Source organism: Hermetia illucens, chromosome 1 (genome assembly GCF_905115235.1).
Source record: "Hermetia illucens chromosome 1, iHerIll2.2.curated.20191125, whole genome shotgun sequence".
NCBI classification, from domain to species: domain Eukaryota; kingdom Metazoa; phylum Arthropoda; class Insecta; order Diptera; family Stratiomyidae; genus Hermetia; species Hermetia illucens.
The window spans coordinates 76,218,678-76,246,414 of NC_051849.1; the positions used below are offsets into that span (position 1 = coordinate 76,218,678).

At 39.4% G+C, this 27,737-nt stretch overlaps 1 protein-coding gene across 8 annotated transcripts in view; it reads left to right on the forward strand.

The window, feature by feature from the left end:
* The window catches only part of LOC119661442 (kinase D-interacting substrate of 220 kDa), a 164,546-nt gene that overhangs the window by 82,050 nt on the left and 54,759 nt on the right, over positions 1–27,737 (forward strand). For 4 of the 8 annotated variants that reach the window (XM_038070827.1, XM_038071035.1, XM_038071110.1 and 1 more), the window contains exon 2: positions 17,118–17,550. The exons of 3 other annotated variants lie outside the window; for them this stretch is intronic. In XM_038070827.1, coding sequence (XP_037926755.1) covers positions 17,170–17,550 — 381 coding nt within the window. In that variant the 5' untranslated portion in view covers positions 17,118–17,169. Of the gene's footprint in view, positions 1–17,102; positions 17,551–27,737 lie in introns of those variants that run through there. One more of the 8 variants, XM_038070896.1, reaches the window with a different exon arrangement.

Here is a 27,737-nt window from a genome sequence, read left to right on the forward strand (position 1 = left end):
GGAATTGGAGCCTGATTCAGAAAGAAATCAATACGACGTAATAAGAATTGACTTTCATGCAATTCTTTACATTTGCTGACATTATTCATGTTCACTTGAAAAGCTGATTCTCGTATCTCGGCTATCACACAAAGATTAATAGGAAAAAAGTCGATTAGCAGCAATTCATTTCAAAAGGTGGGAAGTAACGCTGAAATTAGCAAATAATTTTGAAATTTATTTTCATCTCCGCAGAGGACGGCGTAGGACTGTTTGAGGAGGGAACAGGGAAGTCGCTCTCCTCAAATCCCTTCGAAAAATCTCTGTGTTCATCACCCCTGGGGAGAGAGCCGGGCAAACAGCGCATACAATAGCAAGAAAAAGGTCCTGTCTTTCTATCCCGCTAAAAACGCGAAGCGTTGTTTCCCCTTAAAAACTTACCTCGCTCCAGAAAGGATTATTTTCATATCGTTAATAAGCTTATTGGCAGGGCAATTACGACGAAGGGTTCAAAGGCGGTTACAGAGAGAGGCACAGGGGTAGGGTTGAAATCGATGAAAAGACAGCGCAACTGGAATATGGCCCAACAGATCTTCCATCGCTTATTGCAGAGAGAAACTCTGATTTGTTGCTGACTTGATTGAAGTGAATCCTCTTTATTATGGGCCGAAGAAGCTTATATAGGGTATAGGGCTTTCCGGCCAAGCAGAATAGCGAAGAATAGGTGAAACTGTGCAACTTGATATCTCTATAATTGCGGCACTTCGAGATAGCCAGCCGTCAGGCATTGATTCGCTGTTCCATACTTTGAGCATAATTTGATGAACCACCTGGTGTAGTTGGTCGCCTCCATATTCAACCAGTTCAGCTCCAATTTCATTGGCTCCTAGTGACTTTTGGTTCTTAAGACTTTATGATTTAAGATTTCGATCTTTGCCTCGTCATATGAGCATCGAGGTGTATAAGGGCTTCATCCTGCCGACTTTTTAGTAAATCTCCCGCGCCTGGTGCGGTTACTTCCTGTACTTCTCAAGTTCACGCGTGCTCACGTTCTTGGGAGTACAGCAATTCTAGGTATGCGGCATTCTTATGTTCCATTGCTAGCTTACTCGTATATTTACCGTCAAACCAGCCATTCCGACTTTTTATGCGACTGGGGCCAAGTATTTTCGTGGCCGTATCAATGAAAATGTTTTTCAGATGATGTGTCTATGGCCTCTGCTAGCTATGGCTATTGCGGCATCTACTCCCTCCTTATAGGTGATACGGAAGGCTTTGTTATGGATGACTTCTATGTTCACTCTCACCTGACTGTCAGAGGGGTTTCTAAACGGAGTGCCATACTAACGAGATAATAATTCGAATCTACATCGGTTGTGACATTCATCAAGGCTGAGAGATGACAGCGTTCAACCAACACTTTGTTAATTTGGCTGAAAATGGTCCCTCCCCCGTTATCGTTGGTATTTTTATGCAAGCAATAGAAGCCAACGTATCGCCTGTATATGGGCTCCGTCCCTACTTGGCTGTTAAACTCCAAGTATGATTTTGATATCATACTTTGAATAGGCTTCCAGGGTCCTGCTCTACTGCCTCGTAATAGGTTACCTTCTCCGACTCTGCAGTCTTCTCTGGAGGGGCTAATGAGGCTTATATTTTGAAATTAGCCCTGCAAACGCATAAAGCATAGCTTTCCCCTTATATTTTCAAAGCCGATAACAGCAGGTTGCATTTTTTGACTGACTAGAAAACCTACTCAGAGCACATGGTTTACCGGATGACCACAATAATAACATCTTCTCCAGGATACTGATCCCTGTCCAGCGCATCTCCTGTAACGCTGTTACATCAGCCCTGCATTGGGATAGGGTATCGGCTTGTTGATTATTAGCTCCTTCTCTGTACAGGAAGCGCATGTTCTTTGAGAAAATACGCAAGTCGTTACTCCGTTTTTGGTGACAGCTTTGTCTTTATGTAGCCAATCCAATCTGAGTCTCCTTTCGTAACTCTGTAACAGTGCAACAACCCCAACCTGGAGGCCCAGTTGGTACAATTTGTCCCGTTGTGAAGCTCGGGAGACTCGCCTTCGCAGTTTTTCATGGAGAAAGAACTGCCAGCGATCACCACTTGGTGGTGGAGATAAGGTTTGGTAGCCGGTGTTGGTTCAGCAGGACCCCACCCTTACACCCTTTAAGCTGGTTTTCAGCATGTACTCATTTTTGGCTTTTCACAGCTATTTTCGCAGCCTCAAGACTTCGATTGTGTATTCCTTCTTTCTAAATTACGAATTTCTTCTATTCGTAGGCTTACATAGAAAAATTGTTCTTTTAATATGGCTCAGAAATACCAGATTGATCAATTGTAAGTGATAAAACTCGATTCCAAAATATTCAATAAATAAAACGTAAAAAACGTCAAATACGTTTTCTCGAAATAAAGGTTTTTTTCTACTGACCGTTAGTTAACCTCAGGATTTACTCAACGGGTTTGACTAAATCTTAGTGCGTCTTATTTGTTAACATATTTTGTATAATAATTCACCCCAATGATGGTAGATCAAAAAAACAAACGAAAAAAAAATTAACGTACAAAAAACTACTGGAAGATATGGTTGAACTTTTTTGTAAAGTTCCTCCATTTCCTTTTTATCAACTTTTCATAAATGGTGGTGAGCTACAACTTCTGAGCACTCAGCCCGTGGTTGCGCATTGTACTCGACACCCCCATCTTACGGAATATCTGGGATTGGTTAACGTTTCGCAGGATTTCCGTTAGTGGATGTGATGCCACCCGTCGCAACTGGGGAGCATCGGCACATCCTGCTTTTCGACAAGATAAATTTTGCGAGAAGCATGTTCGGTTCCGACAAGAAAAGCTTTGCGTATCTAGCAGCATTCAGGCTCTGTCATTGTGGGAAGCTTGTTCCCAGTTTTTGAAGACAGCCTAAACCAATGCTATTGATACTACAATTGCTGATCCGCGTACTGCCATGAGGAAGATTGAACCCTCTTTGCTAAAGCTTCCAAGATTTCATTCTTCTCTACACCACAGTGCCAGGTACCCAAAGTAGTTCCACGGTATTGATTCTAGAGATAAAGTTCAAACGGTTTCTGCATTCCTGGATGATTTTCGATGTAATCAAAGAGCAACTCAACACCCTCAATGCAGTCTGCTTATCATTGCAGATTGCGATGCGCTTGCCCTTCAACCGCTCGTCGATCACACAGTTTGCCGCTCTTAGGATCGCATATACTTCGGCTTGAAAAACCCTTGCACATTATCCCAAAGGGAAAGCTCACTTCTCGCTTTTATTCGGAAGGTAGACTCCGGGCCAAGAACCCTGTTCTGTTTTTGGGCCATCAGTGTAGGAGACTTCCGCATATCCTACACGCATTTCTCTGGGGCTTCCCAGTTCTTTCTATGTTCCAGGATAACTTCATACCTTCTATCAAACAGATGTAAGGAGACCCGAGAATCGGAAGGTATTGTAAGAACTGTATTCATTTCTCTTCCAATGCTCTGCGCCCCCCCCCCGATTTGGTCTATGAGCTGCTCTCATTGCAGTGCTTTGAATAATTATATCCAGGAGCTGCAAATTGTGTAATTCATTCGGAGCTGTGTCGGCACTCAGCTGAGTATACAAGGCTGTCGTACGCAAAAGTCGCGGTTCAAATCTCACTGGTGGCAGTGGGATTTGTATCGTGGTTTGAAGTCGGATACCAGTCGACTCAGCTGTGAATGAGTACCTGTGTCAAATCAGGGTAATAATCTCGGGCGAGGGCAATGTTGACCACATTGCCTCCTACAGTGTACCGTTGCCGTCTTGGATGAAGTGCTCCAACACACTTCAAGGCCTTGATCCAATATAGATTGTTTTGCCAAAGATTATTGTTATTAAAATTTGGAGCTGCGCCCGATATCGTACTCATGGCATCGGTAGTACCCAGACACACAGTTCTTTGCAATGCGGCTAGTTTACGGGGAAAAAGCGTACATCGGCCTAATGATAGCAACGTATATCCACATTACCAATGTGCCCTGAGTCCCGATGTCCCGATATCCGTCTGCACAGCCTCGTTTCAACTTTACGTCTACATGTTTGTTCAATGGAAGCTTTTTATCTAAAGTAACTCCCAGATATTTCACTTCTTCGGAGAGCTGAAGGGTTGTACCCTTTACCTCTGAGACGCAAAGTACATCAAGTTTTCTCCTTTTTGTGAATAATACCATTGTGGTTGTATTTGGATTAATTGAAAGTCCATGCATGAGGTACCAGCTGTTTAAATCTCACTGGCGGCAGTGGAATTTGGATCATAACTTGATGTCGGATACCAGCCGACTCAGCTGTGACTGGGTACCTGAGCCAAATTAGGTTAATAACGTCGGCCGAGTACAATGCTGACCACTTTGTCTCCTATTGGCTGCTGTAATCATGAGTGTACCGTTACTGTCTTGAATGAAACACTCTAACACACTTGAGGGCCCTGATCCAATTAGATTGTTGCGCCAATGATTATTATATTATCTAGGGTCGCAAATCACAACCTATAACAGCTACGACGGTGAAATCCGCACACCGTTGTTGACAGCGCCAATTTCAGCTCTTACTGTACGAAACAATGATCTTGCCAGTCCTCATGTATTCCTCGGAAATTTGGGTTCTTAGCAAGAAAAATTGCGAACTCTTGGCCGTGTTGGAGTGAAGAATCCTTCGAACAATTTTTGGTTCCTTCATGAGGATGGACGATCCCGTAGCCTACATAACGATGAAATCTATGAGCGATACTATGACCGTCCGGTTGTGGATAAAATCCGGCTCAATAGGTTACAGTGGGCGGGTCACTCAATCCATATGGATGAGGATGATCCCACCCGGAAAGTCTATAAGGACAATATCTATGGTAAAACAAGAACACTAGGCAGACTCTGCCTGAGATTGAGCGATGCGTAGGCTAGGACGCCAGACAGCTTTTAAGGATATTCATTTGGTGGACCTCGGCCCGAAACCGGGATGTCTGGAATTCTTTATTAAGGCAATCCTGGACCGGATACCGGTTTGTTGCGCCGTTGATGATGATGAATTACCCCAGATCACGAATTCTCTATTGCCGGGTTAAAAAATGCGTAATGGCACTAAAAACAAACATGAGCTATAAACTAATTATGAAAATAAGTATCATTCGGAATTTTGAGTGGACAAAAATAATGCATGATCAACCACAAAAGTTTCATATTCGAATGAGAACAAATTAACAATTTGACCAAATTGCATTCGATTGGAAAAAGTTGCACAAAACGAATGGGGATTATCTGTTAGCCTTGGACATGAATCAAATGCATGCATTTATGGCGGTTCTTATTGACTCACCAGACTGACCAGAAACCGAACAGGTAACTTGTTATGATCTTAATTTTCGAGAATTTTTACAAGTAGTAATCTGTGATGAATGTGAAAAAAAAACGAGATTTAGTTGCTGCAGAAGTCAAAAACGCTTTAATGTAATAAGGTATCCTTTTAATATGTAAATGGGGAGAAAAAAGTATGTATCTTACATCAAAGAAATCTTGAAAGTAACTTCTTGAACATATATGTATACAACTTGAACGTATATGTATAAAACTATATGTTTGAATCATTTGCTTTATGCTAGTACTTATAATTGTGGCAAAAGCTGATAATATTTCATTTAATGGACCTTATTTTCATCTAATCCTCACAAATGCCACAAAATCTGCAATTTTCCTCTATTTTTAAGGTTTTGTATAAAAGGAAACTTTATTAAAATTGATTTACTGTCTTTCACACGCTATCGAATGATAGGTCTCGACTAGCACTTTTCAAATTCTGATCTTGAATGCATAAATCGCACTATTACTAACAAGGTTATAATAGGTCAAAATTGTCGCTTCAATGCAAATTCTAAGACTTGGAATGTCAGTAGCACGCGAAAGTGAATATTCTGATTTAAAAAGTGGATATACATTATATGCTAGGGGCTACTAGGACAATTGGTTTTATAAAAGAAATACACAAAATCTTTCATATCTGAAGCGTCCAACTTTTTGTTTATGCTTGGAATCTATGCATACACACACGGAATCTCTTGTCCTTACTCAGAAGCACTTTATGCAGATACGGGCACAAAAGCTGTAATTCTACACTCGTAGTTTGTAAAAAATACATGATCCCGCAAACAGACTTATGCCTAACAAATTTAGTATAAACCTTTCAGATAAACACCAGCTCCTCAACAGTTAGGCACACGACGCTATAATCAATTGGATCTAATAATATCGCTTGTCTATATATGACAAACTCATATTTTTTTCTTTATCTACTTATTTATTTCAACAATAGATGACGATGGAAATATCTGAAACAAAAATCGTGTCCACTTCAAAATATTTTTCCAAAATAATCGAAGGAAATTAATTTTTTTAACCAATCCCCAATAGCTCGCACTCCCCTGTCAATTCAATACCGATTAAACTGTTTGCTTGTCAATGGGACTGCCTACGCAATGAGAAAGAACAAACTTGCATCATCGCAGAGTTATTCTTACTTCCGAATCTTTTACCTTGTTAGCAAGTTTTTTAATGTATGTTTGCACATGTGCACGTACAATAGATTCGTTTGAAGCTTTGATGGTCTTGCGATTTAGAAAGTGAAGTTGCATTGCATTGTGCTTAACATGTGGCCAACAGCCTCTAATTGAACAAGTAAAGATATGAATGCCTTCTATCAATTAAGCTTAATTAATAGGTATACCAATCACTATTATATGGGTAGAACACCTCCAAACCACAGTTAAAACTTCTGACAGGAAAATGTCTTTGAATTAATTCAAAGCTCCGCAAGTAATTGAAAAATTCAAATTTTTGCTATATCTAAGCATACCTGGTTTCCTATCTGTCTGACACAATAGATATTATTCATTTACGGTCATTTGCATATACCACATCATGATAGGAATTCTATTTTGATACCATCAATTATAATAGTTCTATGATTGCAAAGTATCTCAACAACTAGAACAGAATTAAAATTTGGGTTTTCCGTAACTGCTCCAAAATCGTGTACTTTTGCTGTAAAATCCATCACCGTTCTAGTCTGCTACTTGCGGTAAAGAAAAACACTAAACATTCTATACGTGCTTGAGTCTGCTTGGGGTTTTCTACTTTCCATTCCATTACTACGTGTGTCACTTTGCGGTTCTAGAAATTCTACTGGGATTTATTCGGAAATGTGCAGTGAACGGTGGTTTTCACATTGATGCCCTGCATATGTATCAAATTTATATTCAAATCTCATCAAATGAAACGTATGCATGAAAGTATGTGGTGCATTTCGCTTCTCATTAGAAAAAGTTTAGTTTCTAATTTATTTGAAATTATATTTATGCATTTATAAAAAAGGCGTAGAGTGGAGTGGAATGAGCGTGAATACTCGTATATATATCTCATTGGTAATTAGTGTATAAATCTATAACCAAGTTTAGCAAATTAATTCCGCTATTCATCTATTTATATATAAAAGAAAAAAATGATTCTACACTTCTGGCAGTTTTTTCAAATGAAATGCGAGCGCCAGTCAAAACTAATGCGGGAAACATTTCGAAAATAATAAGAAAACTTGAAAACAGTCGTCTTTTATAACACGATCCTCTCTGTTCTTTTTCTGTTTCATGAATACTGGAAAACTGCAATATCCAGTACTGTCTTCTGATTGCTGCTTGGGTTACTAGATTGCCTCCATGCAAAGTGCGCAAATGGTATGCGCGATCAATTCGGACAACTTGCAGTGAGTGTCGCAGTCTTCCGCCTACCCTGAGGATCCCCTCAGAATCAGTGAACAGCGCCAGCTGGAATAATTTTGAAGTAGCTGGAACTGGTTGTCCCTTGTCAAATCTTTCTATCTCATCTTTGAAAGATAGTGCTTGGGATAGCCGTACACATGCCATTTCAGCGTTGTTGAGCTCTGAAGTGTCAGGGTTGCAGGTTTTGCAATAGAAGGCAATAGGCCACAATTTTAATCAGTTTTGCAAAGTCGCAGTACCCTCCCAGTATACTATCGTCGAAAGTGAACTTCGCAACCTTCGCAACTTTGCAGGAGGTCTCAGGCTTCCTCTCGAGTGTAATGTCGATTGCTCTTGACGAGTAGTTGATTGGTTTGTGTTGCAGCCACTCGGGTCCGTTCCACCACAAGCCGCTTTTGAGGAGCTGAGAAGCAGTCACTCCCCGTGGCGCTATGTCCACCGGGTTACACTCTGTATCGACGTGTCTCCATTGACTAGAGTTGGTCGTGGCCTGGATTTCGCTCACCCTATTTGCGACGAACGTTTTCCACCTGGCTATCTATATCTTGCTAACTATTATGATGGGCTGGATCCAACCAAGTGGATCGAATAATCTTGCAGCATTGGATGTAATTATTCGTTTCGTAACTGGTTCGTTCGTTGAGATGTTAGGCAGTTTCACTTTAAAGGTGAATATGTCGTCGTAGGAACCCATTCCAAACCCAATGTCTTGACGGTATTCTCTAGATTGATGTCGACTACGTCAGACATTTCCCGGTCAGCGGTGCTTACATGCTTCAGAACCTCTTCATAATTCTTGGACCATTTGCGAATGTTAAATCCAGCTTTTTGGAGAACGGTCACGATATCGTTTTGCAATTTCGCTGCACCTTCTATGGTCGAGGATCCCTTTTGATGCTTTCACTTGCTGATGTGAATTGCTCGTCTTCAGCAACCTGTTGTAGTGTACGTGTTGCTTGGAAGGGAGCACTGGCGGTGCCATAAGTAACTGTTTAGCCGGTAGTGCTTTATTGGACTTTGGGGTTCTGGTCTCCAAACAATTCGCAGTAAGTCGCAGTCCCGACTGTCGACATCTTCTCAATGTCAGCAGCCAATGTGTATTTATGCCACCTCCATCGCAGCAATATTTCAAAGATGGTATATTGCGTATTTGGTCCCACCATTAGGATATCGTTCAACGAGGTGCCGGAGGACGTTTTATGGGACTCATTGAATACGACCCGAACTTTCGTAGTTGTGCTGTCCTCTCTAACCACAGCATGATGTGGCAAGTAGTATGAGTGTCTGCAAAAAATCGCCGACCTATGGAGGGAATGTCATAGGTTCCGCCGTTTGCCACAACGTTTAAACGATCGCGAGAAGACATGCAACACAATGACAAGTTACAGACCAGCTAAACGGAGATTCCGCAGGACAATAAACAAAAAAGCAAAGTTCGCAGTTGGCAAGAGGTGGATGAGTATCCCCGGGGACGTGGTTATAAACTGATCATCCAAAAAATCGTAGCCCTGAAAACAAGTGAGCCGAATTGAGTGGATATTATTCCCTGCGGATTCCGTTCGGGTTGATGACAAAAGCGTAGAAGCTTCCGAGAATCGGCCACTTTTTTCTATAAAAGAGGTATTCCTCACTATGAAAAATTAGAATGTGCTTGGACCCGACGGTATCCCGGCAAACTGGTGTTTCATCATCGGCTGGATCTACTGCCCAGCACATGCAATGCTTACCCGAAGACGGCATTTTTAGATTACGCTCTAGACTCCGACCTGCTGTCTGCATATTAACCTTTCTGTATACTTGGTACAGTCGGAAATGCTCGAAAAAGTTCATGAATAGATTCGGCGAAGCGATACGTGCTACCGGATACTTATCCCCAAGGCAGTTCGGTTTTGGACCAGGGAGATCCACAGTGAATGCTGTTGTGGAGGTTGTGGATGGTGTTCATCGAATTGAGGCACACGTCTTTGATATCGACGAGTAGTGCTTCTCTCATCGCTTGATGTCAAAAATGCTTTAGATTTGGTATGCTAGGCACACTAGAAAGTTAATTCTACGTGCCAGGCCAACCTCTTGCGGATATTGAATAGTTATTTTACGCTAGAGGACTAGAAGAGAATGAAGATTTCGTTGGGAGTAGTTCTCACGATAATCTGAAAAGACTCGCAATGCCAAAAGAGTCGTGCCTAGTCAGTTATGCGGTTATTGGGCACTTGTTACCGCATGCACTGTTGAATAGGCGCAAAACAGAATTGGCATATTAAAGTGACGGATGACAGCTCATGGTTTCAGACACGTTTATTAAAGCGGCAAGTTGATTATAGGGTCAAGACTGTTAAGTATAATCGATTGGCGTTCGATTCGGAGAATAAATAAAAGCAACAATGGAGAAGGCCGCAGCTAGAGGTTCGGCCTTAAGCAAGCTATGGGGGTCCTAAGCAAACTATGGGGGTCTATCTCTAGCATCTTCTTATGACAGCAATGCAGTAAGTTCTGGTTTATGGAGCCGAAGTCTGGGCAAGGGGGTGTATAGTTTGCGTCTTGTGCTGAGATGGAGAACTTTGCGGGTGACGTTTGCCTACCGCGCTGTCTCAGAACTGACTGCGATGGTAATCGCGGAAGTAATACCCGTTCGCCTCTTGCTTGGAAACGCAAAACTATCCACAAATGCAAAAAAAAAAGATCCAAAGGAGGGAGATGATGCGTAGTCTTATGCGCGTTCTTTGAATTAAGGATTCCCTTCAGAGCGTAGACTTACCTACCCCACCCAAAGAAAAAAACGGGAATATGGCCACATATGGAACAAATGGGAAATCAAATATAAGACAATGCCTTGTAAACAAAAAGGAAGCTAGGAAATTAGAACCACTTATTCGAATTTCAGAGCGACACATATAAATAAATTGTTTACTCTAATTTCCAAGCTTTTCTAATTTCTGCGAGTTCTAATTTTCAAGCTGGTACTTCATTTATAAAAACAAGTCAGAAACTGGAAACTAAACGCTCAAATATGAAGAGGTTCGTGATTATGCCTACTCTTACAACGAAAGTTCAGTCTCACTTAATAGGCATTCTGAAATTTACATTTAGAATTATTATTAATGGAATGCATTTCTTTGTTCCATGTGGTTAATAATTTTGACACAGTTAATAAACTAATTGAAAAAATTCTAAAAGTCCCCATGTAAGTCCAATAACTTTTAACCTTATGATTTTACTGTCAATTTTTCATTAATAGTAAGAGTTGGACCAAAATTAAACGGACAGGATGGACCTTTTTGTATTTTTCTCGCTCTCTTCTTTGAAATTAAAAAACGGGTGTCCCGTACCAAGCCACTCCCTCCTTCTGCTTTGAAAAATAAAACGGTTCATCACTCTCGTTTTTAAAAAAGAAACGAACATATTTGACCATTAAAATCGAAGCATTGGAAGCATTTACCATATTTCTGATTGCATAATCGTCTGAATATTGTGCAGATTCCAGCTTCCAATGAACTAAGTAACTAACTTAGATATTATGGGAATACATTTGCGTATCTGCTATATTTTTTGTGCATATTGTGTAAAAAAAATAATTTTTTATATAAAAAATAAAGGATATTTTTGTAGGATATGGTGATGTTCTACATATTATATTATTAACTCTGTTTGAGTTGATATCAGAATTCTGTCTCACCTCATCGTGCTTTTTAATCCCCGCTCCCCTACTTTATAAATAACGGCACAGTACAATCACATAGTCCTAATTGAGAGCCTCCTCACTTAACTATTATACTCAGTGAAAAAATTCTAAACCTCCTTTCCGTCTATGGGACGTAAAATGATAGCGTGCACTGCAAATGCGGGGGCTGACAGTTCCAACATCCCACTAAATTATGTCAATAGGCACAACCGTGTCCGAGTAACAGACAGACATTGGCCAATTTAAATGAAATTTTGCTTTAGATTGAACCTTAAAAGTTACGAAACCTACCATTCCTGAGGCGTTCAATTTCCGGTTGCCAACTCGTTTTTCCGCATTTAAAATACCGACTATGCTTCAATCTATAGGATTGACGAAGGTTACTATTTGCTCTGATAACGAAGAAACAAAGTTATCAATGTGGCCTTTGGGCTATTTATTCTATACTTTAAAATTAATTCAATAGTTGATGGAAAAATCTACTCATATATTTTGGCTAAACTGTTCTCTTTTAATATGATTCCATACTAAAGATTCCTGTAAGCTTACTACGTAGCACTTCTCACGTAATATCACCTGATTCGAGCAGATTACTTTGCGCAATTCTGCTGATATATTAATATTAAACCAAATGCAAGAAATCAAATGTTTTTTTTGGCTGAACATGATCAGGTTTCTGAAGAATTTCACACATAAACTGACCCCGCATCCATATCAATAAGAGGCACCAGTAGGGGATTTCTCATGCTATTGACCTGTTTGCGCTGAGTCATTATTCATGGCTTGTATAATTCAAATAATTCCAAACTGCGATCATTTTTGCTGCGAAATTTTATAAATTGGAATGGTAATACGCAGGAAATAAAAGTATTTCCAGTAAACATAAACACATATGTTCCCTTACATGCCGAAATTCAAATAATAGCACTATCTTCATACTTTAATGGTACAATGACCGAGTTTGTTGAACGTCGTGTCTCGGGTTCGAGACTTGGTTAGATTATGGATGTTTTTTTGTTTTTTTTACTACTGTAGGCTTATCATTTATTGAAAAATGAAATGGAAAAAGAATAACAATAAGGAAGGAGAGATTGTGTGAATGGCCTTTGCCCCAGAAAAGAGTGAGCAGGAGACAACACTTATATGCGTTGGGTCCTCGGCGTATGATAGCTTTGTAATTGGCAAATCGTTCTTTGTGTAATCCAGTTGTCTGAAAAAAAATAATATTACTCATTTACATAAACAGTTTTCTGTAGTACACGAGATAACGCTGTATATTGAATCTAAATTGCTATTCTAAAGATATTCCTGATTAACGGAGAAAAATTGAAATACGATAAAGGTAATTTTGATAAATCAAAATGTGAATTGGAAAAAAGTATGTATGTCCTTGACGTTAAGTTCTTAATATCTATATCAGATTTTTCGAATTTTGAGCACTGGAAGTCTACTTTACAGGAGGAAAAGTACTAATATTAATCCTTCCCGATTGTGTTCATAAATTTTCTTTACTTCGCTTATAAGTGGTGTTTGTTTCCAATATGTTCTTGAATCCACCACCATTGCCGTACCAGACCCTTCTTTCCAACGATTAACTACCTATAAAATCGATAGGATAACTGGGAATAGCAGTTTGATTCCACATCTACATATTTTTAATCAACCGAATAATTAATTAAATTTCCACGCATCACAGTCGCCGGCAGTAGGAATTGTCAAAAACGAAGCCCCACCTGCCCAATCAAACGGCCCACTCATTCCCATCTATCTATATTCCCGTGTCCAAAAACCCATCGGGTTGTGAATTTGAATGTGCCGTCCAGACTATTCAGTGCATCATTATCGTACCCCATTTGCCTGGAGAATATGGCCGCTAAGTGCAATGTCAAACAGTTACGCCTGAGGTTCGGAGCCTATCCCAGCCATCAACAGGCCTCCTATGTCACCAGTAGCTCTGTTTGGAATATACTGGCGAATTCCGGTATATCGTAAGACTCAGCTTCACTGGGCATATTCGAGAATACTCCCGCACCAACTCACCTCTGATCCGTCTATAAAGAATACTGTGTCATATCTCACAAAACATCGCCGATCTTCCAGACTGCCCTGTTTGGATAGCCCACAGCAATTCCACTCTTTTCCAGGTACTTCGTCTGCAAAGTTACCACGGCCGTAGGACTTTTTTAGTTTTGTGTTAATTCCGAGTTCCTCTCATAATGTAAAATCATCGCAAATTAGGCCATTTAATTTACTAGACCATGCACGCTCACAACAATAAAAAACTAAATTCACTGGGTGATGCGGTGACGACCCCATAAGCAGGCGTAATTTTTTTTTGAACACAGGTGCAATTTTATTTCGGACACAGGCGCAGAAGTCCTGTCTGTCCCCAGACCCAACAAATTATTCCCTCAGCAGCTGAAATTCGCGTCAGTAAACTCCACGCCCATTACAGCTACAGGCAAGTAAACGTGAGTCTTGGCTTGCGTCGGACGTTTTCGTAGCACTTAATTTTGACTGACATCAGTGTAGCGATATTAAGCGCTATGCACTGCTGATATGTATATGCAGCATAGGTCCCCCTACAACCTCTCTTAGGTCGTCAATAAACGAATTCGCACACTCCTCCATGTGGTACCTGTGGTATCTCTCAGCCAGTTAAGCATAACATTCAACACCACATCAACACTCCACCGTCCAAGCCTTTGAAATCACCAAGCAACAACTAGAAGAATCGTTTTGGCATTCCCTCAACGGGATGCATCCCTCCGCCATTTTGTCATGCGTAGCCAGCGGTTCACGCCCCTAGGGAGCTTGAAGTATGCATCAATATTCTAATGAGGACTGATGCCACCCTGAAATCGCTGCAGCCACCAGGCAATCCCCTCGAGCGTGGGAAGCACGCGTTTAGTCTGGACGTCGGTGGCAAGCCCAAGACAATCTGTAATACTTAACTAAAACAATGTACGACATGCCGGTCGGACCCATCAGCTGGTGAAGAAGCGGTTAGTGGAGCAAAATCCCGGAGAAAAAATGATCTTAAAACTAAAAACTGTAAACGTATTGAATAAATAACTGTTTGTAAATTATCTCATTCTGAACAGAAAAAGACTGTCAATTTCATGAAATTCGACTATAAAAGCTAGTGAAATAAACCCCAAGACCCACGGCGAGCACAATGCTGACCGCATTGCCTCCTATAGGGCACTGTAATCCTGCAGTGTGCCGTTACGACCTTGAATGAAGTGTTCTAACACACTTGAAGTCCCTGATCCAATTGAATTGTTGCGCCAACGATTATTATTATTATATGCCGAGCTCGCATCTTGCGGCCCACAGGCACACCTTTCCCAACGCTATTTTCATGATGTCACTCATAATGGAAGTGAAGCCCATAGTGTTTTACGTAGGCACCTGTCGTGGGACTTAATCCTACCGTCCTCTTCAGACACGGATTGATTCTATGACCACAATCAGAGCCCCGCTGAGACAAGCAACAACGGTACCAATCTATACCAAGTGCATGGCTTAGCATTCATACTGGTGGATGCAACAATTACCTCTCTCTACCGAACTACGGAGTACGGCACCCGTGTTGATACGCAACACCACGTCGAGGCCCGAAGGTCTCTTCTCGCTTGAGCATAACCACAACCACCATGAAACTCCCACTAGGGGGGCCAACCGCAAATAACCGAGCTGTCCTCACATACAACAGGAGTTCACCCGAAGTATGTGAGTCCAGGGGCTTTCCCGGTTCCCATGGTACCAGTATACCCCTAGTAAGGTTTCGTGACCAATTTGCCACTTCAGATGAGTCCCCGTGCAGACTCGGGTCTGATCGCCCTGATTAGGTCTTTGGAGCATTCGCCTACTGAATCACGGCCGGCAAACCAAAGTGATTACAGCGTCTCCCAGTGCCACCACTATGGAGGTTCTCCTCGACCACTTGGTTTTGGTTTGGCCGATAGGGTTGCCGCCCCATCTTCCTCGCCGCCACCTCGGAACACCACTCATAATGGAAGGAAACATCATCATCATCAGCGGCGCAACAACCAGTATCCGATCTAGGCCTGCCTTAATAAGGAACTCCAGACATTTTGCGCCGAGGTCACCAATTCGATATCCCTAAAAGCTGTCTGGCGTCCTGACTTACTCCATGATTCCATCTCAGGCAGAGTCTGCCTGTCTTCTTTTTCTACCATAGATATTGTTCTTATAGACTTTCCGGGCTGGATCATCCTCATCCATACGGATTAAGTGACCCGTCCACCGTAACCTATTGAACCGGATTTTATCCACAACCGCACGATCATGGTATCGCTCATAGATTTCGTCGTTATGTAGGCTACGGAATCGACCATCCTCATATAGGGGGCCAAAAACTCTTCGAAGGATTCTTCTCTTGAACACAGCCAAGAGTTCGCAGCTTTAGGCATAACAGCGGTAAATATGGACCCCGTTGACTCTTGCCCTTACAAAGTCAGATCTAGGAAATGTCATTATTTTTTGTATGGCTTACCTTTCGCATATCTTAATGAGACCCACGTAGTGTTACCATCATTTCGATAAGGTTGGCAGATTACCACCAATTCTTTATTCGACTCTCGAATGATTTACAAGAGCAGGTCTTTTGCTGCTTTGCAATGATTGAGACTAATTTGTATGTTGGGCGCCCGCCATCACTTGCAACTTGCCGGTCGTCCACTCTCGCTTTGACGAGGTGGGCCTCGTCTCTACACTTCCTGTATCTTTTCGATCCGTTATGCTAATCAACAACCTTTCCAAATGGTCTGGTCCGTCATCAAGTGGATGCAAACTCAGGACTCCCAGCATCCTCAACAAAAGGAAATTACTTCGGCCTGCTTTAGATACTGCTTTACAACGGATTTCACTTCAATTTAATTCATATTCATGTCGTGTTTGCGATTATATATAAATGGAGCGATTACCACCTGTCGCTACTTTCGGTCGCGCTGCTCCCAGGGTAGAGGTGAGGCAGCGTCTGATGAGTTACCGTTGCCCAGACTCTATTCAGAATGCCAAGAAAACATTAGGTCTGTGCCGCGAGGTTTCACTATATAGAATAACTCTAGCTCTTGTCCATATTGCTAAAGATTTACTGAACGCCACAATTGATTTTGTCAAAACTGAACGTCACTACCCTCTTGTGATTTCAAAGATACATGATTTTAACTCCAGTCAGTGTATTGTTGTTGTTTTACTCGCGTCGTGCGCAAGTTATTTATTTGCGCCACAACTAAAATAAACACTCTTGAAGATTTTATCGCCGATCTTTAAGTTTTTACTGATTTATCTTGTTTGAAAGTTTTTAATTTATATGTAGTTTCAAGTAAATTACTTCTGAGAAGTGAAGTGTTGATAGATAAAATTCTTACTTCAATTATTGCTGGGGAGAAAAAAATACAAAATTGCTAGTTATAAAGGTAAAATTCGAATATTATTGTGAAATTCAAACAGCTTAGCATGCAATTTCTACAATTGGTATTTTCATAAAATATTAATAAAATGGCTCATTTATTTATTTTAATAAATCCGATTTAAATTATATTTTACCCACAACATAGAAATTTATTTAGAAGTGATTTAAATCACATTAATCACTATTCGGGACCCAATAGAAAACACCAGAACTACCATCAACCTCACCATCATCATTACATAACGAATACTATGTCATCGAAGGCACTGGAAAGTGAGCAGTCAAAGCCGCTTGTTAGCAATGATGATGGCGGGACATCGGGAAATGAATCATCATCGGAACATCATCCAGGACAAGATAATCCCCCTCCAGCAGAACAACGCTTAATCCATTCAACAGAAAATCTAGCACATCCACCACCGAATCCATCTAATTTTCTGCAGTTACCAATTTTAACAATTACCCATGCAAGCAGCAGTGATCAAGTGTATCCACAACAAAATCACGAGCAACAACATCAAAGACACAATGATCATCACCATCACCACAGTAGTAGCAATTTGGATGTTTCAGATGCTACCACCCCGCGACGATTTAATTTCGGATTGCGACGTTTCTCCCATTCCCATACGGTATATAAAATATATGAATGGAAGAGGGAATATATTTGCTCTAGATTTAATAGTCTCTAGTGGTGGCTTTACTCGTATCAAATTAGATAAGTTTCTTCTAAATAATCATAAGACCACCTCTAGGGTCAGAACTTGGCTCCGGTACAGACTAGCCTTGATTAGGGAAGAGAAATTGAATTTTTGCAAACCTTGAACCATTTCAGATGGAACAGTTAACTGAGAACACTGAGAACAGATTTGCATTTGCCTTCACCCTGACTATCAATATATCACATCAGCAATTGCTAGTGTTTGGGCCTTAACGGCAATCGGTTTAATGGTCTTGAGTTGCCGAATTTATTCTTCATTCATGTCTTTACTCCAACAACAAAGCCAAAGTCCAGCCTGGTCATGGTAAGTTTGCAAAACAACATTTTGGATTTTGCTACTATAATAATGGAAAATCAATCAGTCAGATATATCGAAGGGTAGGTTCATTTCCTGAATTATATCAGTTAAGCCTCTAAGACGTTTCCTATTGTTACAATTAAACCAGAGATAATTTTATAATTTTCAAGTTGCTCCTTAAAAATGCAAACAGGCTCAGATGGTGGTCTTATGAATTATTTTATGGAACAGGAAGCTTACCTGAAATATGAAGATAAATTCATATTGCAGTTGGCTTAGACATTTTGTACGAAATCACAGCTTGTTCAACTAACTGGCTTCATTTCAACATATTAAGGAAGTGTAATTTTGCTAAAACTAACAAAAGATGTCATAAAATCATAACTCTTGTTGGAAAAGTGCAAACTTCTCATACAATCATCATCACTCATTACCACTAAATTCATTGGTTTATTCAGTTGTTGCATTTTGTTATTTGCTTTCATTGATCGTTTTCATTTCTAAAAATTGTTTTACCATTTGTCTCATTTGTATGACTTATTTCAATATTTTTTTAACTTTTCCTCACATATAAGTACTGTTTGAGCGAAAAACAACATCCCATGGATGTCTAATTATCTTTCACTCTGAAATACCATGGTAGAATCTACAATATGAAAACCCGAGTTCCAAGCTACTGCGACACAAGTATCTTTCTTAAGACTGCTAAAGTTACTTGTTTTGTCTTAACCTGGCCATCGAGCACATACGAGTATATGCATTTTATGTATGAAGGAAATTCTCTCCTATAAGATCCCAAGCTCGTAAAGATTATCACTAATCATCCAATGCAACCGCAGTACCAATCAAAACATTGGAAAGATAAGTCGTATTATTCGCGCAAAGTTGCATTTTGATATTTTTATATTGAAATCACTTAATGTCGTGCCGATCGTACTAATCGAATTATTTTAATATGAATTAAATTGTTCGGAAAATGACATTTTAAGTGTAATAGTGTATCTATTATAATTTTCAGTGCACAATTGACTCTGAAAATTTTTGTGTTTGAAAGTGAATATTTATAGAAATAACGATAATGAATATGCGGTTTCTAATGATGTTGGTTTCTTCTACGTGAAATAATATATTATTACGTTTTTATTTCCTGGAATCTTATAGCATTCTTTCATTAAATATAGTATTCATTTCCATGAAATATACATATGTGCAGTTAGTGTATTAGAAGGCGCTTGCAGTTTCGTAAAATATCATAGCCAAACAGTTTATGTTCTATTTTGTTCACTGTTATATCAGTCGAGAGTACGAACGAAAAGAATTGCAAATTCCTTAGAAAGTTTTGAATATTTCGCATAGTCCCACCATGCGATCACTGGATTTATTTAACGCTATCCCCTCATCTTGTGCCCCGGACGCAAACCCATCATGATCGGTGTTTTATCGTACCGCTGTAGGCTTATCACTTTTACAGCATTAACTGAGATGATAAAGTTGGACATAGTTCATTAGAAATTAAATAAAAAAAACTAAAATCGAGAAAAAACCTTACGACCAAAAAGTACCGAGAATTTACCAATAAAACAAAAATAACTTAATAACGTCCATCTGAAACAACATACGTATGTCAGTGTTTCACCCACTCGCCCATGCATCGCTGGAAGGCCGCCAAAGGAATGGTCTTTAACTGTCTCATCACATTCTGTTTTTCGGCTCGCCTTCTAAGCGCCACGCAGACGATTGTTGACTTGTTTCCATGTCAAACTCATAGACCTGCGTCTCATCACCAGTAATTATACGTTTCATGAAGGTCAGGTTATTATTCACATTAGAAACCATGTCCTCAGCAACCATCCTTACATGTGGTTTTTGCACGAAATTCAGGTCTGTTGGAACGAGCCGGAATGAGACATGTCTCCTACACAAAATTTCCACCACAATGTGCTGAGCGGTTGCATATGTAATGCCAATTGATTTTCGAGCACCACTTTTTTGACGTTTTCCTCGGTGTTTGACGTGGATGGCCTTCCTAAACGAAGCAAATCATCTACCGGTGGACAGCCACTTTTAAAGTCTTTATACCATTCGTATGCCCGAGTTTTGGGCAGAGCAGGCTCCCTAAAGGCTTTTTGCAACATTTTCAAAGCATCAGGATATGAAATTTAGTTAGAAAGACAAAAGTTCAAACAAACTCTTTTATCAAATAAGCTATTCATATTAAAATGCGACAAAAGGTAAAAAATTGACTGATGTAAACCTGATGCCTGACAGATACTAATGATCCATTGGCGCTAAAATATTGACAGTTAAGGTAAGGCCAACAAAAAAAAAATTGTGCGGTTGGTTTATGTTAAAGATTCCCGGTATTTCTTGATCATAGGGTAGATACTCAAAACTCCGCGATGAAGTAAACAGGGACTTATAAGTCAGTGATCCGTTGAAGGTTGGACGGTGGTCAATGACTAGTTATATGTAATCAATTAATTCAATCATGTATTTTGTATTTATAAAAATGAGCATTGGCGACACATTGCACTTCTACTAGGCACCGAGCTCGACGCTTCTAATCGCATTAACACCACTAAATCCAAATTCCATATTTTGTTTTAAATTTGTTAAATGGTATTACCTCAACATAAGCATCAAATTGAAGTATTGCGCATCAGTAGTCTGCATGTACTGACAAGATGATATGTTAATACCAAAGAAAGACCATTCTAGTATTTCCCCATATTAATATGTTCAAGTATTCCTTCCTAACTTTCACCGATTGAGATCTGGCGTTATCAGGTAGACAAATGAAATATATTTCGTGCTTTTTCTTCTTCGAAACTTCAACTTTGCAGCATGCAGGATGTGATAGTATTATGTACTAAGCATGCGTCGGCAGTGGAAACAGTCGATATAAAAAGAATATCGCTTTTTATATTTCAAGGCGTTACAAGTTACCATTCGATTCAAAAGCTCTCTCTATTGCCTCTAATGGATATCGTTTAGCAAATACTTTTATTAATCCAAGTTCACTGTCACGATCATTCGAAGATCGATGTTGAATTCCTCAGCGACCTCCATACGTTTGTGACATCTTCTCATTTCTGAACTGACTTCAAGTCTATCATTTGTGTATGCAAGTTGCCTTCTCAGAGGGGGTTAAAAGTGTTTGTAAACATATGTTTGGGTAAGTGTTCATATAAAGTTGATGCACCAGAAAGTAGAGGAAATTTGGACAAGACACTTTTGAAAAATAAAACAGATTGTTTCTGTTTAAGATAAACTGGAAAGTAGCGCTATGCTTCAACTTCAAAGGCGTTGGTGTTGATTTCTGCCCACCTCCGAAAAGAAGTTTAAATGATTCTTTTGATTCTTTTGCCTCATACTTTTCTGAATTATCCTCTTACCTTTTCACGGTAAAAGATGTATTCTTTTCTCAACTTTATGTCCTAATTGTTTTTTTTTCAATCTTTTTATGTGTTAGTATTGAAGTCTTGCATTTTGATATATAATTTTTTAATTTGATAATCTTTTGTATTTATTTCTTGCGACTAAAGTAGATTCCTCTAAAAACCAATGTGGGTTGCTGGTGGGAACCACGTCGCCATTTCTAGTAATCCGAAACCAAAAATTTAAACTTTTCCTTATTCTGTAGACTTGTCTCTACCATCCGAACCACGATTATATTTTTACCATCCTGAATAATAATTATGGTTGGCGCAACAATCCAATTGGATCATGGCCTTGAAGTGTGTTAGAGCACTTCATTCAAGACCGTAACGCTACAATACAGGGTTCGGGGACCCCATAGGAGGCAATGTGGTCAGCATTGCGCTGTGTTTGCCTTACTAAACATTAAAATGGCGATGTTTTTGAAGAAAGTCTTCAAAATTTGCGTCAATTTCTCATTCAAAATCGGTCTGACGAGAACTACTGATATGTAGAATAACGCGTAAAAATTTCAGACCGATCGGTTGAATAGAATTTCAGTTGTACTTCCCACTAGTTCAAAAAATGTAGTTTTGAGAAAACCGCGTTTCTCTCTTTCGTTTTGTACGCAAGTTAACATGACGCGTGCTCTTCTATTTCCTGTATCTTGGTAATTATTATATTAAACAAAAAATCGATCGACTTTCACCGAGGAAAAATGCTTTAATTAATTTATTCAGGGGAATTCGACACTCAACCAAAGATGCTCAGATAATTTCAATTTTAATTTTTAATTTTACGAATGGATTTGGCGTCATATATCTATCGTGCAAGAATTCAATCTTGGCTTGAAAAGATTTCGAATAGCGGTCATTTCCCCCTTAAAAAATTATCATCATCATCTACAGCGCAACAACCGGTATCCGGTCTAGGCCTGCCTTAATAAGAAACTCTAGACATCCCGGTTTTGCGCCGAGGTTCATCAATTTAATTTTTCCCCCTTGACATATTATGATGCTTCAAATGATGAGTATGATATCGTCACGGTAAATGTTCAAAATGAAATTATACCGATAAGACAAGAAAATGGTCCCACTTTAGAGTACCATGGCTTTTTGACGAGTTGTGACCGCTGCAGTTCTTAAACGGGGTTAGTGAAGAAGGGCCTTCCTCCTTCATAACCTCCTTATTATCTCTCTTTCATAAAGTGCGATTGAAAATTTAAACTTTACAATGATGATAAGACAGTGATAGATACCAGTTTCCATCGAGGTTGAAAGGGGGCGTCCCCTTTTTTCTCCATAAACTCCTCACCCGGCAGTTAAAAATTCAACCTTTACCTTAACCTTTTTAATTTAATAAACTGAACAAGGGAATATTTCAAATTCAATTTAATTTTATCACTTAATTTCGACGCTTACTTTAGACGTTGTTGAGCATGTTAATTTTAACAAATTTCGCCGTGATCTATAACTAACTGGTATGACAGCTATAGTAGAACCTTTCGCTAGTCCATTCGCTAAGTTTCGCCATTCCAAAACCAGAGGGCCCGTCGCTTCCGAAAGGTTACGTGGATTTTTTTATGCTAGAATATTTCGGTGGTGTATGTATTACATTATTCACTGTACTGTGAAAATGGCATTTTGTGTACACGTCTTAGGGTGCAGTAAATATATGCAAAACCGACAAATTTGACTCACAATAACTTCGTTAATAATACTAAGGGTTCCATCAAACTTGCTAGTAAGATGCTCTTTGTTGTAGCCTATATCACTACAGCCAATTACCAAAATATAATAATCTACTATCACTAACTTTATTTAAGGAAATATCGATATGGTGGGTATTGTGAGATCTAGATGTCATATATCATCATGGTCCTTTTCCAGATTTTTTTCGTGAATAATTTCCAAAAGCCCCTTAATTTAAGTAATCTCTTTCTATCTCCAATACTTTGCGACTGATAACGCCTGCATCGAGGCCTTTCATTTGATACTCCGCGTGGGTATGTCGGCGAAAAAATGCATACACTGCATGATTTTTTCTCAAATTCCTTTGTATCAACGAATTTTATTTTGAAGAAGATTAATATCAGTTTCTTTTTAGAAATTAAGGAGTCCTAAGTCCGCCTCCATTTAATGTCGGGCCGGACCAATTGGATAGCAACTTGCTTGTTTGAAATACAGGGATTTCAATTTCTCATTAATACATTTTTCTCGTAGTTCTGGCTCTCCTTTATGTTTTTCTACTGGCGAAATCTGAAAATAACGTTTAAATTTTCTCAGCAGATTTCATTCAAAATATATATTTTTTATAGTAACTGATAGTAAAAGTGGGAGCAAGTTGCTCTCCATTTGATCCGGTCGGACATTAAATGAATGCGGACTTAGACTCCTTAATTGCTAAAAAGAAATTGTCTACCTCCGGCCAAGTGTTGGTCCGAACTATGGGCGGATTTACGCTGAATATAATTCGTACCCTTGTGTTTTCAGAATTATAAAGGGGAGCGTACAACGCCTGCGAGCCGCTTCGGTCTGTTTATTGTTTTTTTTTGGCTGGATGGCAAAAAGCCTGTATATCACCATCGATGTCTTCAAAGTTTGGCGATTAAGTTTGGAAAGGTGACACTATAGACAACGATGAAAAGGGGAGTCTTTTGTTTCAAGTTGTTAAAAGGAAATATTCGATTAGAATATGAGTGTCAAATGCAGAAACGCCTGTCGTTTTAAAGTTTCATTTTCTGAAAGGTTCACAGACAACATATATGGCTGCCGCAATCACCTGGATGTGACATAGTGCGTCAACTACACCTACCTGCCATTGCAGGCCTTCCTTGCACTCCTGCTCTCCTAGTCTGCGCCATTTTGGGAATTGTCCGCAACTTTAGATTACATTTCACGGCGTAGCAAGTAATGGAATTGTCGCCCTTCTTGAAAGTATTATAACCTATCCACTGCCACTTCCACCTTCTAATGGATACATCTTACCAGAATCTGGTCCATTTGGCGGACTGTTTAGCCGATATTATGTCGGGCCAGAGTATCCTGAGGTTGAGATATCCGCATCTCCAAATTTCGGAGTTCAACGCCATCTTTAGCAGAAGCGATACAGTTATACGAATTTTCCGACGCCCTCGATGTTTTGTTCATTAATACGAACGTAAACCTATTAAGGTGCAAATAAAAACGATTCGTTTCGGATACACAGCAAACAATAGATTTGAGGGAAAACCTTACTATTAATTTATTATCCATGTATTACAGCACTAATATCGCGTATTTCGTCTTCAACCGAATTCTAACGCTGTGAAAAAACTAAAACTTTATATTCGATGATAAATCACTCAAACTAAATTCTTTTTTCATCTCATTTCATTTTATTTGACATTCTCGAGTACCTCTGCTTGAATTGAAAAATTTTTTTATTGAAAATTGTGAACAAAATTTCATGTGTTCACTTTTTATTATAATTTCAAATGAGAGCCTATTACGAAATACAGATGGGACAGATTAATTGACAAAGATTCAAGCCTGCCTCAATCATACAATAGTGCAGCGTCTGGTGAGTTGTTTCTATCCTTGACCGCAGTCCTTTTTCCCAAAACAGATTGATTCGTAGTTTCCTTACTGTGTGTACATATATGATATATCCTTCCTCCAAAAGTGCGTGGGTTGAGGCGATAGTTTGAACTGGTTGTGTCATGGATATTTGTGTTTAGATTCGTGATTATACAACTATCGTAGGCATACAACTGAATACCATGATTAATAATTTATAAATAATGCAAAATGGAATTTGAGGTTAACTATCAAAAAGCGTCGAAGCAAAGCATCCAATTTCAAGCTGAAAGCTAAAATTTATATTGCCCGAATTCTTTTATGTGAGCCTTCCTTACTATGCGCTGATATCGTCGATGAATCCGTTTCAATGTTTCTCGAAATTACCAATACATATCATTAGGTCGATTGAAATATTTAATAATAATAATAATCGTTGGCACAACAATCCATATTGGATCAGGGCCTTGAAGTGTGTTAGAGCACTTCATTCAAGACCGTAACGGTACACTACAGTAGACTGTAGGAGGCAATGTGGTCAGCATTGCGCTCGCCCGAGATTATTACCCTGATTTGACTCAGGTACTCATTCACAGCTGAGTCGACTGGTATCCGACATCAAATCACGATACAAATCCCACTGCCGCCAGCGAGATTTGAACCGCGACCTTCCGTACGACAGCCTTGTGCTCTAACCACTCAGCTATCCGGACACGTTGAAATATTTGCAGAGCTTTTTTCCGCTGAATTTTATGCTGACATCTTTTTATCTGAAATAATAAAAATGTTTTTCCTATTCGCTAGTGTTGATTTTTATTTTTCAAAAACCCTTATTTCGGGAATCACTTGTTCCCTTCATCAGTGCTAACAAATTTTTATCTTTTTTCAAAGATAAATATATCTATATGAAAAATTTAAGTTCGAACTAAGTATACTAATTTTATTAAATTTTTCCGATAGTACCATTGTTAATGTAGACAAAAATTAAAGGTATAAATATATGATTAAATTTCTTCCCCAAAAATCGGTCATTAACATTTTACCGCTTGGATTTGAATGCTCATTTCAACTCAAACGTCAACTTTGTTCAGCAGTGTTTGTGGCCGATCGTGGCCGCTGTTCGAGCAAGTTGTCTTCCCCTTTTTCTGGTCCATGTATTCCAAGTGCAAACTTCCTAATGTTTCTCCTAGGAGTACAACCCGTCCCCACGACATTGCAAAGCTTGGTGAAAATCTAGTAAAAAAAAGTCATAGTAGTTCAAAGTTGTTTTTCTCGTGTGAATTCACTGCACCCTAAGGCAACTTATATCATCACGTTGAAGTGAAGCATTCATGAATTTAATAATTCCTACATAGGAAGTCATAAACTCTTTCATGCCTGAATCGTTTCGCTGTTGGCTTCCAATTTGTTTTAATTTTCGCTCCGCAAAGTTTTCACACAGTCTGTATATTGCTCGTTTTGGGTTAACGTTAGCTCCAAGTTCCATTTCTCATTTTCCCAGCTTTTACTGTAATCACTTTTCAAAAAAGCTTAAATGGAAAGCTTTGAGCAGAGAATTTTTATCGATTTAGATCTGAACTAAACCTCTTGATTTATTCTCTGCAGATTTCGACCTAGGATTCGGTAATTTCCATTGTTATTTTACTCATTGTGATGAGGTTTTTTACATGGTATTTAGATTAGCCATAACTTGGCATGGAAAATAGTATGGGCCGTTTTTTTGGAAAATAGCGAAAGTCCACTCGAGAAAAACAACGATTATGATAACAATAGTAAGTTTTTTCTATTGTTATCATGATTTATTTTTCCTGTACCACGAACGTTTATTTCCACTTCTAACATATGAAGTGATTTCGTAAAACTTTTGAGAAAAATGACTCATGCATATCTTTTGTAGGTACTGAAATCTAGAAGCATTCCACGCATTTCACTCAATTTTTGAGAAGTATTTCCTGTTTATGATGTCGACCTGTTGCCATATATTTTATAACATAATTTCGTTCGCAAGTGGATGGTTTTTTATTTTACCCAATCGTCTTCATATGGGCAGCAATTCGGCCGTTAGGAGCTATATTTAGAAATAATAAACAATTCTTTACATTCGGGTTAAAGAATAGCAGATCAAAAATGTGGCCTACCACTTTGAACTAATAATAATAATAATAATCGTTGGCACAACAATCCATATTGGATCAGGGCCTTGAAGTGTGTTAGAGCACTTCATTCAAGACCGTAACGGTACACTACAGTAGACTGTAGGAGGCAATGTGGTCAGCATTGCGCTCGCCCGAGATTATTACCCTGATTTGACTCAGGTACTCATTCACAGCTGAGTCGACTGGTATCCGACGTCAAATCACGATACAAATCCCACTGCCGCCAGCGAGATTTGAACCGCGACCTTCCGTACGACAACCTTGTGCTCTAACCACTCAGCTATCCGGAACTAAGGCAAAACAAAATGAGAATTGTCACTCTTGAGATTTTCTATCTACGATACACGATTTTCTTCTTCTTTTATGGGGTTATTGGGATTGATGCCTGCTGAAAGTCCTAGGGAATTTAACGTGAGTACCTGCCGTGTAGGCATAATCCCACGGTCCTCTTCGGATTGTTTTGGAGACCACAATCAGAGCCCCGCCATGAATGGCACAACAGTACTGGTTTATACTGAGTGCAGGCTCCGCATTCATACCAGTGTATGCAAGGTCTATCTAACACCTGTGCCGCAACAAAGGAGTACGGCACCCGAGTTGTAGACATAACCACAACCACCATGAAACTCCCACAAGGGGGTTAACCGCAAATAACCGGACCAAGAGCACA